Source organism: Camelus bactrianus, chromosome 5 (genome assembly GCF_048773025.1).
Source record: "Camelus bactrianus isolate YW-2024 breed Bactrian camel chromosome 5, ASM4877302v1, whole genome shotgun sequence".
In the NCBI taxonomy this organism is placed as follows: Eukaryota; Metazoa; Chordata; class Mammalia; order Artiodactyla; family Camelidae; genus Camelus; species Camelus bactrianus.
In genome coordinates this window covers 94,822,142-94,843,164 of record NC_133543.1, presented here as the reverse complement: position 1 = coordinate 94,843,164, position 21,023 = coordinate 94,822,142, and the positions used below count along the sequence as shown (strand labels likewise).

General features: G+C 40.2%; 1 protein-coding gene across 4 annotated transcripts in view; it reads right to left on the bottom strand.

Moving 5' to 3' along the window:
- Nucleotides 1–21,023, bottom strand: part of RHBDD1 (rhomboid domain containing 1) — a 112,992-nt gene that overhangs the window by 70,472 nt on the left and 21,497 nt on the right. For all 4 annotated transcript variants that reach the window (XR_012507190.1, XM_074364405.1, XM_074364407.1 and 1 more), the window contains 2 exons: nucleotides 19,607–20,114; nucleotides 18,274–18,406 (listed from right to left, as the gene is read on the bottom strand). Coding sequence is in view for 3 of the 4 variants with exons in the window: in XM_074364405.1 (XP_074220506.1) it covers nucleotides 18,274–18,406; nucleotides 19,607–20,039 (566 nt within the window). In the remaining variant the exon portion in view is untranslated. The remainder of the gene's footprint in view (nucleotides 1–18,273; nucleotides 18,407–19,606; nucleotides 20,115–21,023) is intronic.

The following is a 21,023-nucleotide window of genomic DNA, read 5'->3' as shown; positions in this document are numbered from 1 at the left end:
AATGGAAAACTCCAGAAATAAACAATTCAGAAGTTTTAAATTGTGTGCCATTCTGAGTAGCCTGATGAAACCCATCGCCGTCCTGCTCTGTCATGCCCGGGACGTGGATCATCCCTTTGTCCAGTAAATACACCTGGGAGCCATCTGGGTTATCAAACTGACTGTCTCAGTAATGCAGTGCTTGTGTTCAAGTCACCCTTATTTTATTTAATAAAAGCCCCACAGCACAAGGGTAGTGATGCTGACAAATCGGGTATGTCAAAGAGAAGTTGGAAAGTGCTTCTTTTAAGTGAAAAGGTGAAAGTTCTCAACTGAATAAGGAGAGAGAAATAATTGTATGCTGAGGTTGTTAAAATCTATGATGAGAACGAATTTTCTATTCATGAAATTGTGAAGAAGGAAAAAGAAATTTGTGCTAGTTTTGCTGTCACACCTCCAACTGCAGAAGTTTCGTTGTCACAGTGCGTGATAAGAGCTTAGTTAAGATGGAAAAGGTATTAAATTTGCACAATAAGATATGTTGAGAGAGAGACCACATACACATAACTTTTATTACAATATACTGTCATAATTTTATTATTAGTTATTGTTGTTAATCTCCTCCTGTGCCTTATTTATAAATTAAGTTTTATCACAGGTATGTATGTGAAGGGAAAAAATATGTATATAGTTTAGTACTGTCCATGATTTCAGGCATCCACTGGGGGTCTTGGAAGGCATCCCCCAAGGATAAGGGGGGACCATTGTTCTCAGTATAAGACAACCCTGTATCATCTGAAACACCATTACAAACAACGTCTTTAACGTCTGTTAAAGAGTGTATAATCAATATACTCAAGACACCTGACAGCAATCATATGTGGTGGACTCCAAGAGACACTGGAGTGGAATTTACGAATTGTAAATGAATTTTTACCACCTCTTATGGCAAATCTTTAAAATTACTGCTACAATGAAAAAAGCTTTAAACTCAATGTTCCAAGACAGGTGTGTTCACACTTCCTGTGTCTCGCTATATCCTTCCAATCTCTGTGGCTGTAATTTCAGTCATTTCCCGATCCTTGCAAAGACACTTTAAATCTTTTGCCATGAAAGTCACTTCATGCCTAGCTGTGAGAGTCTCACATTAGAGATTTGATAATTTCAGAAGATGAATAATACCACTATTATTAGTGTAAAATACCCGAGGAAAACAAGACCAAATAAAAGCCATAATAATCACCGTGATGAAGAAAAGTTTTCTGCCTTACGAAAACCCAACAGGAGGTTTTTCACTGGCAGGAGGAAGAACTGTATACAGTACCATGTACGCCACTTAGCTTTTCCATATGAACACGTTCCCCTGAGTAAGATCAGGAGAAATCCAGGAGTCAGGCGTAATGAGTCAATGAGAAATGTGGTGAAGACTCATAATAGTCTATGATCCTTACTTTCCCACTCCCAACTGGACTCTTGAATTAACATGGGTACCCTTCATGTTCCACAGTGCTACTCCGTCACCAACTATGGGTGAGCCCTGAGGAATCTCACACTTTCTCAAGGTGAATGGCCTTCCACATCTAATCTCTCTTCACCCTTCTTTCAGCAGCACACAGAGGGGGAAAAACAGAAAGAGGCTGCCACGAGTCAGCCATCAAGGCAGAGAAACCAGACATGGTTCCTATTAGCAACCTACTTCACCACAAGTGCACTCGTGGTACCTATGTTGAAATGACTTTAAGGCGATTCTCTAATGGGAAGGAAGGAAGGGAGGGGGAGAGAGAGAGAGAGAAAGAAAGAAAGAAAAAGAGAAAGAAAAGAAAAAGAAAAGGAAACACTAGTAATAGCCAATTTCCATCAACACTACACTGGTTATTAGTAAAAAGATGGACTGGACGATGTTCATTTTTAATTCATAGACTCTACTTGTGTATTCAGTACAAAAGAGCATGGCAAGTTTATAAAGTCATTTTTCTGCCGCCCGCATAGTGCTGAATTATTTAAAACTCATTTGAAAAACACACACACACACCTGACAGTTTTTAAAATACCGTTTGACAACAGCATTTTCAACATCTATAAAAATATGTGCTAGAAAAGCAGATTCTGTACACACAGTCTTTCATTAGCAAGTCCTAAAGTATTTTTACCCACTGGTGCATCACACTTCACAAAATCACTTGAGAGAAACAGGAAGAAATGTGACCCTTTGTTCAGAGTTCAAATTACTTGCTTTCTACCATACAATGAATTTACATCACCTGCAAAGTAAAATTAACTGGTTGGTCAAAATCTGCACGTCAGTTATACTCGGACACCTTCCTTCAAAAGTTACAGGATCGAAGTCCTCACAAACTGACACTCAGTAGGATCTCATCAAATAAACTCTACAACTTTGGATGCAATACTGATGAAGCTAGTGGAATACATCAGAGAAACTCAAAGACTTCTTAAAAAATTCTGTATCGAATACTGTTTGGATCACAAAGCCTCCATAATGTTTTCTTTTAAAAAGAATTTTTGGTTTTAACAATATCAGTCTAAGACTTTAGTAATTTTAAAAAGCGGTCTCTTAAGACAGAAATAAAATTTGTATCCAAATATATATCCTTTTAGAAGTTGATCTAGCTTCTTCCATATCAATGCTTACATATCCTTTTTCATTTCTACTATTTCAAGTTTTCTTTCTAATTTTTTTAATTAAACCTGCCACAAGCTTGCCTACTTCATTTGTCTTTTTAAAGATATGGCCCTCCAATTATCTATCATTTTTTTTCCTGCTCAGTTTATTAAGTTTTGCCTTTATCATTATTAAGCCCATCTTCCGCTAATCTTTTATTTATTCCTTTTCTAGCTTCTTAAGTTGAGAACTTCATTTATTTACTTTTAAAAATTTCTTGCTATAATATAAAAAACACTTAAGAGTTTCACATGGAGTGTTCTGTTTATTTCTAAAGTTTTTAAAAAATTTCCTCTTAATCAGGGACTTATTTAAATTTCCAAGTGATTATGATTACGGAGATTGTTTTTTTCCTTTTGCTCACATTTAAAGTCTTTATTATTACTTTGTGATCAGAGATTATGGCCTATGAAGTCTGTATATAAAGGCGACTGAAGCTGCCTTTGTAGCCTGGTACACAACTCAGGTAGGCATGTTGTACGGTATCCGCGTAGGATGAGGCTGGGCCACGGGGCCATGCATCGCGGGGCACCGAGGGGCAGTTTCACTGTTCTAGCCCCATTGCCGAGCTGTCCTTCAAGCCTCCTGAATGTTCAGTTTTCCCTTTCCTCGTTTGAATTGACTTTGCCTTCTAGCTCTGCACTCAGATTTTGGATCTGACTTCTTTCCTTACTGTTTACTCTAGACTTCTGAACTTGAGTCAGTAACTCAGCAATTTATACTTTGCCTATTGTCTTTAGTTGGGCCAGCCACCCCAAACTGTCTTTATTTAATAAACATACATTTACTGAGTAACCATGATGTGCCAAGTACTGTTTAAGACATTGAGGATAGGCAGCGAATGGACAGATTACAGCTCTGCCCTCCTGGAACTTGGGAGGCACAAGCAAGTTAAGATTCATGAAAATACACTATTTCTATTTTAATAACTCAATTTTCCACTGTAAATAATGCATGCTCACTATAGAGAATTTGACCCCAAAAAAGGTTAAAGAACAATGATAAATAATTCTATAACATTGAGTTAATAACTAATAATTATTTTTATGTTTTTATTTAGTCCTTTTTATGACTCTTCTTACTTTGGGAAAAAATGAAACCTTATCATATACAATACTTTGTATTCTACTTTCTACCCTTATCTTGAGGATTTTCCAATTCCATGAAAATGATCTCTGAAAATAACATTTTAATGACTATATAATATTCCATTACATCATGATTAATTGAACTGTTTACCTACTACTGGATATTTAAGTGTTTTCCAGTTTCCCAACACTTCATGAAAATAAATATACTTACATCAATCCTTTTTTGTATTTATGGTTATTTATAATTTGGACAATTTTCTAGAAAGGTAATTACCAATTTAAAGGGTATAAGCTTTTTACACCTCTTGATGTATTTCATCAAATTACTTTTCAGAAAGTTTGTATCAAAACACAGTCCCATCAGTTGTTTATGTGAACTCCCATTTCATCAAATTCTTAACAACAGTGACAATTTTTTAATCTTGTCAGTTTAACAAGTGAAGTAGATTATTTTAACTTTCCTTGTTTGGTCAACAATGAAATTTTATGTTATACATTTCTTAGCCACTGATCTTCTTCTATAAATTGTCTTTTGATGGACTTTTTCCTTGTAGGTAGTACTATTCGTCACAAAGATTTGATCCTCTTTTTCCAAATTTATTTCTACATTTTTTGCCTTTTGTTTTAATTTATAATCTATAATCTATAATCTGGGAAAACTAGTTGCTTTTGCTTTCATCTAAGGTTATGTTCATTATTTTTATGTTTAGAAATTTCTTCCCAACTCAAGAACTGAAGTTTCCCTCACATATTATTACATATCTTTCAGATGCTGTTTCTTCAATCTTTCAAACACAATCTGTAAGAAATTTGTTTTGGACTATAGTGAGTTAAAGCTGTAAGTTTAGCTTCTTCCAAATGGTTAGATAATTCTTCAAGTACCATTTGTTAAATAATTCTTATTTTCCCCACTGATTTATAATGTTATATTTATTACATTTGTGACCTATTTTGTCCTAGAAAGATGGAGGGGAAAAAAGTGTGCCTGAGAATCAAAGAATCATGGTAATATAAATAATAGAAGACACATATATTGCTAGAAATAAAACGTGTTATTTATTTGACCTGTGTGTTATAAATGACTACAAAATTAAAATGCTCTCCTCTTGAATTCAGAGGGGAACAAATGTCCACTTAAAGAGAGGTAAGTTAGAATCAAATTATTTATCTCTCATATAAGCTAATGAGAAGCCAACTTTAAATGGAAGGAATGAATGTTCATGTAGTCTGCAGCCTGCTCTCAGCTGGTTATCACAGAATAACTGATGTGCTAATGATTTCATTTCATAGCACCGACTGTCTTCACTTTGCATAATTTGAACCAAACCTGAATGTAAATGGAAAACAGTCCTCTTGCCTATTTAACTCCCAGGACTTTTAACTAAAAATCACTGAATACTGGAAAAGAGGAAGGAAGAAATTAGCAAATATAAAGAACTTCCTTATTTAAAAACATTTCTCCTTATACTGAAATGGGAAGAATTAAGTATATACATCAGAAATCTCCAGAGATGTGATTTATCATCTTATTAGTTGACAGTGAATGTTTAATTGTGTAACGTTTATCTCCAATAGTGTCTCCTGAAAAAAATTCCAAGTAGACCAAAGTACATATTCTAAATACTCCAAAGGGAAATAAATGTGCTTCACAGGATTCATCCCTCTTTTAATAAAAAAATATATATATTAGTAAGAAAAAAAATCAACTCATATAATTGCTACAATTGGTAATTAACTTTACAGATTAAAAAAACACCCTTTTCCTGTAAAACACACAACACAGAGCTCTTTAATTTAATCAGATGCACTTACGGATATCGCCTTTTAACCTAGGGCATACGACACTTTTTGATTTTTAAAAAATTCTGTCTTTTAAAATAACCTCTAGTCTTCATTACAGGAGACAGCCAGTACAGTAAACCCAAGTCTCGCACCTGTCACCAAGTCCCCAGAACTGATCATTAACAAGCCTGGTTAGTTAAGTACAGATTAGATAGGTGCTCTCACCCACACACCCACAATTACATCACAGCATGATGGCCAATTAGTTTCAATCTGGGTAGTGAACCTTATTCCAGACAACTCTGCATTCGACTGGAAAAACAGCTGCTTCCTTATTTCTACCTACCGCTCTTCACTGTTATTCCGAGCCAGCCAAGTGGGTGAAGCAAGCCTGAAACAAGGTCTGACTAATTTACAGACAGCAGGAGTCTCCACGCTGGTGCGCTCTGGTTGAGATGGAAATCTTTCACATCTACCTCCGTGTGTGACGTGTACCTTTTACAATGGAGCCACAGCAGGACTGTCTAGTTACAGAAGAAAACAATATGTATTCATTCGCCTAAATTATAACTTGCTTAGAAACCATGCCACATGGCTAACTGAACACTGCTTCTGAGTTATAAGGGGGCAAATAAAAAGCAGTTAATGCTTATACACATAGACATTCAGGCATGATTATAACTGTTCATTCAAAACAAAACCAACTGTCACAGCCAGGAGGACTGAATTTTGTCCCCACTCGAATATGTCAATGTGATGATATCTGGAGATGAGGCCTTGGGGAGATAATTAGGTTTAGAGGAGGTCATGAAGGTGGGGTTCTCATGACGGTATCAACGCCCTTACACTAAGAGACACCAGAAAGCGAGAGTTCCCCCACCCCACCCCTGTCCCCGTCCCCACCAAGTGCCATGTGAAGACAGTGAGAAGGCAGCCATCATCCAGCCAGGAAGAGAGTCCTGGACAGAAACCAACCATGCTGACACCTTGATCTCGGACTTCTAGCCTCTAGAACTGAGAAAATTAAGTTCTGCTGTTTAATCCACTCCACCTATGGTGTTCTGCTATGGCAGCCCGAGCTAAGCCCAAGGAGACGTGAAGACTAAATGTCACGCGGTATTCCAGAGAAGAACCCAGAACAGAAAAAGGACGTCATGTAAAAATTTGGGAAATCTGAATAAAGTACGGAGTTTAGTTAATTAAGAATCTGTCGTGTGGCTCATTAATTGCAACAAATACACCATATTAATGTTAAGATGTCAAAATTAGGTGAAAATGGGTACAGGTTATATGGGAGCTTTCTGTGTATCTTCACAATTTTGCTGTAAATTAAAGTCATTTTAACAAATAGAATTTACTTAAAATACATAAATATATAAAACTTGTGTCTTCAATCTCCCCACAAAACAACCTATCAAATCATCTCTTTATTTTCAATGTAAAAGACTTTTCTGTTCTTAGCTACAGTTTAGAATAAATCTTACCCATTAACATTAGCAAAAAAAAAAAAATCCCCATAAGCATTGTCTAAGTTATTATTCATAGAACATAAAATCGTACTGTGAACTTAAGGTCTCTTAGCATATATCATCTAATAAAGAACCCACTGAAATTTAATATCACCACTCATTAACAATCAGCAATTGTAGCTTTTTGGAAATATGTAGAGCACACAGGCAAACCACAGACAAGGAAATAGAACTGACAGAAAAGGAAATGAAGAGTTGCCCCGCGTCACTAACCAAAGAATTGTAAATAACAGCAATGGAGTAATTTTTGTTACACATCAAATTTCAAAAAAACTTATAGCAAATATTCAGATTGGACAAAAAGTGGGGAAGCAGGCACTTTCATGTGCTGTTGGTAGACTTTAAACTGGAGCAAACTTACAGACACCAAGTTGGAAATACGTATAAAAGAGTCACGAAAATAGTTCAAACTCACTACGCTAATTCTGGAAATCTACTCCAAGGACACATTCAGACCTGGGAGCCAAGACTAACAAATAATGTTTTGACAGACATCCTCACTTGGAATTTGGATCATCAGGTAATAAAATTCATATGTAAAATTAGTGAATGAGAAAATAAAGGAACCACAACAAGATTCATTACACAGCCACTAAAACTGAGGCTTTTAAAGAACTGTGCTTATAGTAAGTTAAAGGAGAAGGTAGGAAATAATTGTGTATGAGGGTGGGGTGTGTGGCGGCAGAACGCCAAAGGTAGTTGTCTCTGGGTAGGAGACTATGGGAAATTTGTTTTCTTCATCATACTTTACATATTTTCAACTTTTCGATAATGAATAAATACCTTGTTCTCAATCAGGAGCTGAGAAATTAGATTTCACCCTCTTTTCGCTACTGCTTTCGTTTTAGTTTAATCATTTATGCAATATAACCAATTTTTAAACGAAATTGTTACACTCAATCTCTTAAAAAAGAAACACTGCAGAAAACTGAGTAGCCAGATGAAATTCTTTTCTGTTCCTAATGTACCTCCTACTCAGCCTGAGGCTCATCCTACAGTGGTTGGGGGTGGGCCTGATCACTGCGTCCAGCTGTTCAGGACAAGGCTAGGTCTTCTCTTTGTCCACAAGCTTGGCCTCCAGAGCTAGAGAGATGATTAATACACCCTCTTCCCCTCAAAGAGTTCCAATTCTAGTGGGAGGGAAAGTTCTCTGCCTCAAAATTTCTCCTCATCTCATAAAACTTAACTCAAGGGAATCATTGCTTTGGTTAAGAATTGCTCTCACCTTCAGTTTTGGTCAACTGTCAGCCCTTCTGGGGGACAAACAAATTAGCCAACTCTTTCACATAACACATATAACTTTCCTTTATGGGAGTCTGTAAGGGAGAAGGGAGGAAATGTACAAATGGACATCTGAGGAACGCAGCAGAGAAACCTGCTTGGGAGGGTCCTGGAATGTTGACTCCAGCTGAACTCTAACAGGCTGTGAAAAGCTGTTTGCATGAAATAAAAAAGAGGGTGAGTTTCAATTCTATACACATCTGACATCCAAGTTTAGTAGAAAAACACAACTGTCCCTAGTAGATACAAAAGATGTGATTGTGTCATATAAACAGAAAAGCAAGGCTTCAGAATATGCTTATCTTGGGCAAGAAATAAATTCACGTATACACACAAACACACACACGAACACCAAACAACATGGCAACATCCAAGTTATACCTACTAAAAAAAGTTTTGTCTTTGTTTTCTTGTCTTAAAAAATGATGGCATCCAATACAGATAAATTTGTACTAAAACTGACACATAATAAACTGGTATAACTTCTTGAAAAACAACTTGATCCACCCTCGAAAACCATGAATCTCAGACAGCAGCCCTCTCTCCTCTCGACGAGCTACCACAACACTGGCCCAGCCCTAAGACCACAGTTCCTCTTAGCTCCCATCCATCAGGGCATTTTTGTTAAAGGACCTTTCTCTCCAAAGCATAATTAATTTGGGTATCGAATGGACTTACATATTTGCCACTTGCTTATTTACACAAACCCCCAATGTATATTTTAACCCAGTATCTATTTGGTTTTTATTTTCTACTAAGCTATTAGAAACACTTCCACATTTAAAAAGCTTGGAAAGGAATGTCATACTTTTTGGGAAAATACGTTAACTTTTATACTTCATTGTCTCCTTTGCTCTAGATAACCCCTTTATCTTGAATTCTCAAAGGATTTCTATGAATAACGTTGTTTATAGTAACTGTTATTAGCATGTTCTGGTTTAGGAGAAGTCTAAATCTGTTAGTACACATCTTCACATACATGCAGATCCATATACACACAGCTATTTTGAGAGCTGGTATGGTCATTAGTAAGCCTCATGAATTAATACTTGTTCTGATGAAAGACAATAAATCAGGAGATATTAGTAGCTCATGGTGGCGGCTGACATGCAGAAAGTCCCTAACACATGACAGTCATTAGGACCCAGGGACTGTCAAGCGGGCCTGGGAAACCTCTCTCCCGCCCTCTCTCTTCCCTTCTATTCTCTCAGCCTCCCTAGTTCCAGTCTTCAGTCTCTTCTCTAGTCTATGCCAACAGGTTGATGAGGCCCCTGGCATGAAATCTCAAACTTTTACACTACTCCTGGCCTCTCCTAAAGGTTGGAGAGGTTGTTCATGGTTTATGGTTGTTCCTCCCTAGAAACCAAAGTCCATCTGACTACCAGCCAGGCCGGAATTCACTAACTTGCCATCCAAGGCCCTCTACAGTGTGGTCCCATCTCAACTCTCTAGCGAGTGTTTATAAAACATACCTTGAAGGACACTTGTTCTGGAGAGACTGCTTCATGCTTGTGCTAACCAAAAGGGTACCGTCCTCAAATAAATATGGGAAACTAGTCACCCTGATTTCATTCTTGCAGCACTTTTCAGAACCTTTCACGTGTTCAGGTCCCCTGTGGCCAATGGCCACATGGAACACACTTGTGCAGAGTTTCCTGACCAGGGAACTTTGTTCCAGGGAGCATCCAGGGAACTAGCACTTGAGAGAACACATTAGGGAGACACAGCCAGCTTTACCTCCCAGCGTTTCAGGACCTTGCCACACTTCCTGGGCTTTGCTCTCCCTCCTCCCACTGCAAAGAGCATTCTCCTTCATCATCCACCCCATGGCCTCCCAGAACTCAACGCGCACACACACCCCCTCCTCTGGCAAGCCTCCTCATTCCTCAGATCAGAGTTAGTTACCCTCCTTTTTGATTCATCTGCTTTTATTGAACTAAACTTTCCATCTTCTGTTTTGTTTCAGTTAGTTGTTCATCTGTGTTTCTTCTACTAAACTGTGAAGCTGCTGAGGGGAGAGGATGGAATATTGATCTGCGTCAGCCGTTAACAAGGACCCCAAAAGTGCAGGTGTAAGAGGGAAGAAACATTCTTCTTATACTCCAGATTTAATTTGAAACTGCTCAAGATTACTTCCTTCTTACATTTGAGTGAGATATCAAGTTCTAAAACAATGAGATACGGATCCATCTTGTAATTGAAAAAAATTAACTAAAATTAAAATAACTGACAGAGGTCATAAGGGAATCTAGCAAGAGATTTCAGGCCAAAAGCAACCACAGAAACTACACCTCCTTCGCTGATTGTATTAATCAAGGTTCTCTAGAGAAACAGGACCAATTATATACATGCATATGTATACATAATTTAATATACATATTTAAAATTTTATTACTTCATATATAAATTATATATAAATTTTATATAAACTTACATATATATTTATTATAAGGAATTGGCTCACATGATTATAGAGGCTGAGAAGCCCCACAGTGTGCCATTTGCAAGCTGCAGACCCTGTAAAGTAGGTGGTGTCAATTCCAGTCTGAGTCCATGGTCTGAGAACCAGCAACACCGATGGTGTAGGTCTCAGCCCCAGAGTAGACCAATGTCTCAGCCCAAACAGTCAGAAGGGAAGAAAAGAGCTCAACCTCCCTCCGCCTTGTTGTTCTATTTACTCCTTGAATGGTTGGGATGATGCCCACCCGCAAAGGGCCGGGCCATCTGCTTTACTTGGTCCAGCAATTCAAATGCCGATCTCATCCAGAAATGCCCGCACAGGCACACCCGGATACAATGTTTAACCGGGTATCTGGGCATCTCAGGGCTCAGTCAAGTTGACATATAAAGTTAACCATCACACTGATGGTTTTAAATTACCTAAGTTAATTCAACAGTAAATTTTATTCCTTTTTCTTTTTTTACTATTGATGTATAGTCAGTTTAAAATGTTGTATCAATTTCTGGTGTATGGCATCACATTTCAGTCATACATACACATACATATATATTCCTTTCATATTCATTATAGGTTTGCTACAAGGTACTGAATATAGCTCCCTGTGCTGTACAGTATAAACTTGTTGTTTATTTTATATATAGTAGTTCATATCTGCAAATCCCGAACTCCCAATTTATCTCTTCCCATCCCCTTAATATTTACTCAGCATCTACTATGTGTCATGAAGATGATTAAGATACAAGATGAATAAGAGTCCTTAGTCTCAAGAAGCTCGCAGCCTAAAGAGGAAAATCAAAAAACACAATTCTGAGAGAAAGTGCTATGGTAGAGAAATCTATGAACATTATGGGAGCGAAGACAGAAAAGCAACTAACTTTGCCTGGAGAATTAGGGAAAGCAGCGCAGAATAGATATTATTTGATTTAGGTAGGTTTTGAATGATAACCAGGAATTCACGAGGAAGAAGAGAACAAAAGGCATGGCAGGCGCGGGAAGGGAAATGCTCTCCCACAGGCCCGGACCCACGGCTGGTGTTCCGAGCCTGAGTCTCTGCCTCCCACCGATCTTTGATGATGTGGCGGGCGAGTAATGACCCCACCCCCAAAGACGTCCACATTCTAATCTCGGGAACTGGTAAGTGTTACGTCATAGGCAAGGACTTTTCACCTTAAGGCTCTTGAGATGGGATGATGGTCCTGGATTACCAGGGTGGGTCCTGAACGCTGTCACAAGGGTCCTTGTAAGACAGAGACAGAGGAAAACTGGACGCAGGTAGAAGAGGAGAAGCCAATGTGACCGCAGAGGCCTTGGGGTGACGCGACCACAAGCCCAGGAATCCTGGCAGCCACCAGAAGCTGGGAGAGAGGAGGACTCTTCCCAGAGCCCCCAGAGGATGCACAGTCCTGTCAACACGCTGATTTCAGCTCAGTGTTAACTAACTTCAGGCATTCAGGCTCCAAAACTGTGAGAGAATAGATTTCTGTTGTTTGAAGCCACCAAGTCTGCGGTACTTTGCTACAGCAGTGACAAGAAACTAACACAGACGCTGCTGCTGCTCCAGGGTCATTCCCAACATCCGCAGAGTGCTCGGCAGTAACTTGTCTTCATCTCTGCCCCACCACCTATGATCTTCCAGGGAGATTTCACCACTCATGCAGATAACTCACTCAACTCCTTCACCTCACAGCCCCTGATCCTCCGTGACTCTGACCTTCTCTTCCACCATTCCTGTTTCACGCACGCTCTGGACCACATCACCAGGAAAAGAGACCCCAACGTCTAGTCCTCTGACCGCCAGCTCCTATTGTCACTTCTCTCAGTTTTCAAACTTGAAACAACCTCCTGTCTCCCAATCCCACCGGCCCACAGGCCAGGCCTCTTAGGTTGCATTTCTTTCCCTTTCCCATTGTCATCACTGGGACAACTCTCTGAACAGAGCCCACGAGCGAATTTGCCAAGAAGATTGTGAAACATCAGGTGCCTCACTTGCCAGAAACCTTTCAGAGCCATGGGAGGGTCCCAGCAGCACGTTCACATGGGCATGTGTTCTTGTCAAATTCATGAAAGTAAGACCTCTTTCCATTTCAACCTCCCCTGTCATACTGCCTCCCATGTCAGGTGGCACTGGAGTGGTCACAGACATTTTTGGGATTCAACTAAAGGAGAACAACTGAAGGTGCACTTAGTTTGGGTTCAGTGGGGTTCATTCATGTGGTTCGTGGTCATTTTGGTGCAGGGTTAAGTCACTTCTAGTGTATAAATGGCTTCCAGAAATATTCTTCACACCCACTGTGTGTCCTTATCCAGAGCTGTAACGGGAGGACAGGAGCAGAAGTCCTGCAGCACTCTCAAGTGTCCCAAAGCCACCAGCACTGGCGGCACAGCCATCGTGCTGGAGTTGGAACCCAGTGTCTAGAAAATTCTTCCAAGCACCAAGCACGTAAAACTGTAGGGGGAGCATTCGGTTCCCTTATTACAGAGTCAAAACACAAATTAAACAGAAGTTCTCTTGCATCAGGAATACACTTAATAACGCAGTGCACGGTGTATAAATGGACCATCCACTTTCCCTTTTCTTCCCCCAAGAACAAAAATAAACTTTATTAGAATTCCTGTGTTTGTGGCTTTCAAACAAATATATTTTCAAATCACATCAACAGCTGTGAAGAGAAGTAATGAACAGGTTCTTGGATTTCTGGGAATCCAATTAATGAAGAGGAGTAAATCATAAGGACATTAGTAAAGTAGTTACACTGCTTGCTGATTCAGCAGCAAGTATTGATACCAGTGAAGAAAACGTAAATCTCATACTAAGCCCCTAAGGAGTAGGGATGACATTTAAATCAATTCAAAGAACATCTGATATGGGTCACTGCACAAGAAAACTTGAAAAGCCCTGAAATTTTACAGCTTGTATGTAAAAGCAGCTTGACAGAAGTTTTCCCAAATAGTACAATGATTCTAAACATTTACATGGTAAGTTGTGAAAGCAACTCTTCTAAACTCTCAATAATAAAAAGTTAATGTTGATGTACCGTGTTATTCCCTCCACAGAAATGCTATTGCCAAATTATTGTCATATGAAGAAGAGATCAGATTATGTAGCAAAAAGGATCAGATATCCTGTGGGGGGAAAATATTATAGAGGCATGCCAGGGAGTTAGTATAATGTTACATATGCTTACAGATTTTGTAATGTTCATAGTATTTATTAGTTCTTAAAAATATATATATTGTTGTGCTTTCTTTTCTCATTTAAAATGTTTACTTTTGCTTCTAATTTCTTTTTCTTTAAGAAAGGACCCACACAACTGAAAAAGCTTCAAGCCCACAAAGCTAACATATGCCCTTGATAGAACACTCATCTTCTTCAACTCCTTACCTTTGTGTCTTAAACGCCAACCGTGGACTAACTCTATCTAATAAATGTAGAGGGAATGACAAAATCAGAAAATCACCATTCCCAGCTCCCTCTGAAATAACCAACTTGGACAAAGATCATCACTGACATGTGCCAAACAATAAGGCAAAAGGTTGCTGAGAACAAGCCATCAGCACGATGTCCAAATATCACCCCATCAACTGCACAGGGACATACGCCCTCTTACAATGAAGAGTACCTTAATCAAATGATTGAACTTAGAATTCCTAGGGGAGGGACAGCCTGGCATCATGTCCTTCTGATGTGACGCATTATGGAGTGAACAACATAACTTGTATGAAGTGTTCTTGCCAAACAGTTTAATCTGAATGTAATTAAACCTTTAGACCTAATTTCCAGTTTACAGAAAGGGGCTAGAGGAACAAATTAAATACCTCTACAAGGAAACAAGCAGAGAAATCCAGAACATGGGACCTCCTATAAAGCCTAGACGAGATCTAGTCTCTTCAAAACTTTTTCATGACCTTTATTTGGCAAAGTCATGTGAAAATAGAAAGGCAGAGGGACTGCCTTAGAGTAAAAGGGAACAAAGAAATATCATCAAACGCAACATGTGAACCTTGATTGGACCCTGGTCCTCCCTCATCATCTCATCACCTCCACCCCCTATTTCCAAACAAAAAAATGTTACAAAAGGCACTTTGAAAACTGGGGAAACTTGAATATAGACCAACTGCTAGACAACACTGGGGAATTACTGTTAATTTTCTTCAGTCTGACAACAGTAATATGGTTTAGGAGATGTATGCTGAAATTTTTAGAGGCCAAGTTATCATGAAGTTTGCAATTTAGTTTCCAAAGGCTCAGCGACTTTTCTTAATGTTTGAAAGTCTTTACAATTAAAAAATTGGAACAAGTCAAAAACATATTAAATCTATTTTTCTCTGATTTGGTCAACATAACCAACAAGTTTTTAGCAGGGTCACAGTAATTACTCTCCTCCAACGTTAGCAGTGAGGTGGTGCCCAAAGCCGAGGGGCCAAGGCTTTCAGAACTGCCATGTTATACTGAGGACTCTCCTTGGGTCCAAGGCAGTCACAGTCTGCTTCATCTGTGCTTAAGAGTAGCTTACAGGAATTTTTAAATTGCTCACTGTCATTCCAGATGGGAAAATCAAGGAGGAACAAGGAACGGGGAGACACAGAGCTCATGCAAACAAAGTTAAATAACATCTGGTTTATTTTATTAATTTTAGGAAGAAAAAAAATCATGGACACTACACACTTTCAGTCATTTATCTCACAATAAGAGTCATGAGTTATGCACTTTGTCATTTATAAAGTTTTTTCATATGGATTATCTCTTCGATTCTTTAAAACTAACTCATGAAACAGAGAAGGTGAGTCACATTCCCATTTCCCAGATGAGGTAAATGATGCTCAGAGAGGTTGTTTGATTTGCCTGAGGTCCTTTGGCTGGCATGAGAGCCCAGGTCCCTTCATCCTGGACCACTGTCCTCTAGTGTGGTCACCGAGTGGCCATCTTACTTGGGTAACGTTTATTTCTCTGAGCTTCAGGCTCTGGACTAGACAGCCTTAAGCTTACATAAGAAACAGCAAAGGTTCATGATTTGGGCTGGAAGGTCATATCTGGCATCAGATCCCCCTTCCTTCCATCAAAAGAAGATGGTGGAGGGGTGGGCGTGGAAGACGGCAGTGGGTGGGAGGTGGGAAGGGCAGGAGCCCAGCCTGTGAGGAAGCGGCATCCAGAAGCAGCCTGCACATCTCCCCTGTGCCACCTCAGGAACAGGGCCACTTCTTCCAACACAACCACCTAGCAGGGCCCAGGACATGCAGTGAAAGGAAAGGACCACGTGAGGCAAAGCAATCTCTGAAACAAGGGATATCCGAGTACTGTGAGAAAAGCCCCAGCAAATGGGTGTGATTACTTCACTCTGCTGATCGAGTCCACACCCCTTGTGGTGCCTGACGGCCGCTGTTTGGAGTGGCTTCCCTCCATAAAACTCCCTAGCTGGGGGAAATTACTAATTCTGTGGCTTTCATAAAACACAGAGGTCCAAAATGTTTGCTTGGCAGATTTTTTTCTTCTCCCAAGGGTAGCTCATTAAGTCCGTCAATAAAGCAGGCTTTGTTCTAAAGATTTACAGTGTTTTCCCAATGAAAATTCTAATTGACAACCACCAGGAGAGTAACAATGCAGAGCAAAGAGAGCCCTGGTTTCTCCCATTCTTCCAAGATCCATCTCAAAGAAGCACTCCCTTCTTAGGTTTCCTGGACCAGCGTTCGGCTCACTCTTTATTTGGACACAGCATAAGTAGATGCTTGGGTATCAGAAGTTTATCATTCAAAGTAGTCAAATCGTAAAAACCCAAAGATTTAGTCTTTCAAACTTCAAAGATAGGGAAATTCCATTTAATTCCCAGGCTCAGAATACCAGGTCCCTCCACGCAGAATAAGCGTATTACATAAAAATGCAACCATGCCTTTTCTATGGAAAGGCGGGGTGGGGGGGCGGGGAGACCCTAAAAAAATAAAATGCATGATGAGAGTCTTCAGGAACAGTCGCATGAGAATATTAAAGGCGCTGCTATTCAATGGATTCATTATAGAATAAAAGTTCAAGTACCGGAGGGAGTGATTTTCATATGAATGTTGGGTGTTGCCCTCACATACAAGAGTCCCCCGTCTACACAGAGAACCAAGTCACATCGAGCAAGTCAGGGAGCTGTGAGTGACAAGGTATAGAGACGGCTGTTCAGATAAGGGACAGACTTTACTGGACCCTTTTTCAAAGAGAACTTTGAAGATTTTGTTAGGCTTTCTTCGTGAAACTGTCACAAGATAACAATACAGTTGCAAATGAGTGGTGTTCAGTGGCCACATCACTGCCTTTTACAGACCAGCTGGCAATGGCTGCCCACGATGGGAAATTAGCATTAAAGAAGGACTCAAGGTTCCTGGGCTGACACACAGCCCGAGGAGAATATTCTCCAATAAAGTAGGACACCCTACACAGCCACACAAACCAAAAGCAAAGGAGAAAAGCTCCTGTCTAAAAAGGACAGCAGCAAAAACTCTCCTCCTTACTTCTTTCTGAGTCTTCCTGAATCTCCACCCTCTTCTCCAAACAGCGTCCATGTCCCCACAGTAAAAATAAACAAACCAACCATGGGCTTCCAGTTGCATTATACAGATTAAGAGAAGTGCAGCTGGTGGAAGAGGTCGGAAAATAACACAATTCACTCTCCTTTTTCTCAAAGGAAAGCAGAACAAGGAACCAAAGTGAGAGAGCTCTCCCCCACCCTGCCACCCCTCTCACTCCCCTAGTGCCCTGGGAACACCCAGACCAGGAATAAGGAGGCCTGTATCCTAACTAGTCTAGGATCTACCAAGAGCTGCTTGATGAGTCCCTTGACCGCCTGAATTTCCTTGTTCTCATCTGCAAAGGAAATTCATAGACATCAGTGGTTCCCCAACTGTGTTCCCTGAAGCTCCAGGGTTCCATGGAGCTGCCTCTGAGGCAGCCACAGTGACACAGGGGTAAGGCAAAGGGAGTGGGGCCCCATGCTTCCTCTCCACCCAAAACAGTTCAGAGTTGACCTATTTGATTTATCAAGATTGTGAGTGAACCCTTCTGTCAAAGAGCCTATGATCACCAAGGCAATTCACAACTAAAATGGCTTAAAAGCACTGGACCAACATACCTTTTGGTTTTCTATCTTTATAATTATGTGGTTTCTATGTGCCTCGTTGGGTTACTGTTATTAGAACGAATGAATGAATAGGCTGGTTAACACTGATTCTCAAATCTGTGTATCAGGTTCTACTTAAAAGGTGAGGAAACGGAAACTCAGCTAAGGCAAGTGCACCAAAACCAGACAGCTCAGTAGCTGGCAGGATTCAAACCCAGGAACGTCAGACATTAAAACCTTTAAGCTGGACTCTGTCCTAACAGTTAAAGAATGAACTTCACTGTAAAAGACAACGTGGTTACCTCATTATTATTGCAATTCTTTTCTCCCCAGAACATCACGTCCTTCATTTGTTTCTCTAAGGGTAAACACTTACCCTGGTGAGAGGAAGTGGATAGCCAGAAGTTCTGCCCAACAGGCAAACCTGTTGGGTACAGGAAAGCCCAAAACGCTGACAAAGCCTCCGGGGCAATAGTGGTTGTTAAGAACTTTCAAAGCAAACAGAACTCCTAGAAGAGAGTAAAGAGCATACAAACATCAACCCAAACGTGGAGACGATCAACGCTGGCAAAAAACTAACTGAAAGTGAACATGATTATTCGAGCATGTCCAGCTTTTCGCTTTGAAACATATTCTATTCCTTACGAGTCAGCCCAGCATTTGGTAGAGAGACAGTCTTCAAGGCAATCATTCCCTCAACGTTTCTTAACACAGAAGTTCACACTGGCTTTCAGTATTCTACTAAATATACAACACATAAAATGGCAATAAGACACCAGCAATGGTATTAAATGCCCCTGAATTGTAAACTTCAAAATCATTCATTTTATGCTACGTGATTTTTAACTCAAACATTGAGTGTTTTTTTTTTTTTTACATGGATGTGTATTTTTCTGACCCTCATGGAAAGACATGCAGAAGGAACAGCGTATTTTGGTTCCTCCCCCATCATCAGATGCATCTTCGATGGAAGCGGGGAGGGTGGCAGGGAAAGCAGAGGGAAGGTTTGGTTTCCTTCTATTTTAGGACTGTTTCCCTCCTCCCCTTCACATTATAATTTTGAGAACATATTTCAAGTCCTGATGCCAATTTATAAGATACACGTGAAAAAAAAAAACTAGTGAGGGGAGTAGTGATAGGCAATGTGACACGTGGTTAAAAGTTGTGCAGGCTGGGTTCAAATCCCATCTCCATCACTTACGAGGTGTGTAACTTTGAGCAAGTTAACTAACTTCTCTGGGCTCTGGCTTCCTCACCTACAAAATCAAGGCACGGCCACCTCCCTATGGACCTGTTACATGAATTAAATAGCATGAATTGTGTAGAGAGACTACCATGGTTCCTAAAACATGGTGAGCATGCCATGGTAGGGTGCACTTATTTTAATGGGGTTATTGAGAGTCGCACTCATCTTCTTAGGATGGAGCCAGGGCATACTTCCAGGACTACGACTTCTACAAAACTATGTTTAGGCAGACCCTAGTCTTAAGTTGTCCAAAAGCGAATGATGCAGCATAATGGGAGATAGCAAGATCAGTGTCCCTCCTGTGCTTCAATCAGTCTATTCCCCAAAATCCAAGCCCCAGCAGCCCTCTGCCACTCGGAATTCAGTTCCCTCACCAACTGAGACTCAGGCTTCAGAAAATCCCAACAGCTGCATCTCCCTCACTGTCTTTACGCATGCTACCTTAGAAGCCCATCTGCCTTACCTGAGAAACCTACAGCACAGTTCCTTTTTAAGTTAGGTTCGTTCATAAATTCCGCCAGAGCAAATTCCAAGAGCAAGTACACCACCCCAGTGAGTAGGGAGAATGTGGCAATGATGTAGGCAAACCATTTACTTCCCAGTCTTCTTTCCAACTTGATTCCTTTCCATAGCATGGACGCCATGTTGAAATACAAATGCCAATCATCCGCGTGGTGAAGAGGGGAAAGCAGGAGGCGCTGCCAGTCTTTCTGCTGGTAACATTTCTCCACGCTAAGGCAGGCGCTCAACAGCGGTTTCAGAGGATTCAAGAATAACCAGATGTTGAGGGCCAAAGTTGCCAGGGTGACAGGTGGAATATTGTCGACCCCAACATGGATGATCTGAGAAAGGAGCAAGAGCAGCCCAATATTAACTCCTCTTGATCTCCGCTGCATGGTTAGGTGTCAAGCCAGGGATGCGAAGATGCGGTCAGGTTCTGGGAATCTGGGAAGATATACAGGCAGCTGAACCTAAAAGGTAAAATAAAATGCACATGAAAATCCATCAGCTAAGAATTAGTATATGACAAGACATACTCACTTAAATACGGACTTACGTTACATATGTATTTCTCTCTATGTAGGTATATACAGCTATTTCTTCTCCCATCTAACATAAACAATTATTTTCTGTGTTTTCCAGCATAACATCCAGGACACTGGCTGATGTCCCTCCTCATTTTACATTCTAGAGTAGAAATGTCATCCCAAATCCCAGTGGACCAGTTAATGGATGGATATGCTTTTTCTGACAAATACGCCATGAAAATGTGACTTGTCTTCCTTACAAACAAACTCATAACCTAATTTAAAAAACATACAAAGATAGTGTGTGAATATTCAATAATGATTTCTTCTCAGAGTGCTGTACACAATTCTTCACCTCCTTCAGTTTTTTAAAGAAATGTTCAATTTTGATATTTTAGATAGAGTCTGCTCCAAAGTTTTTAAACATCAGCAAGCAAGTTTTAAAATGCAAGCATATTTTATCTTCTATTCTATGTGGGCAGATAGCAACTGCTAGAGTGCTTTATTTTCACAAAAACTTCCACTTTGAAAAGTGACCTACTGTGTGCCAAATCCTGGACTGAAACCGTCACTGTCTTTAAGTAACTCATTTTCTACTAAGAAGTAAATCAACAACTGCCACACAATGTTCTAAACACAGGGACAGAGGGAGCCCAGACCCGAGGCACAGCACTCAGCCAGAGGTGGCTGCAGTCTGGAGGGTAAACTGCATTTAGCAAGGAGGAAGACAGCCACGTTCAGTGGGCTATTTCTCCACGCCTGGGGCTGGCTTTTGGGACCTGCTTTGGTTACAGAATGAGGAGCAAGGGACGCCCATTCCACATCTAGACCTCAAGATGATTTGCAGGCTTC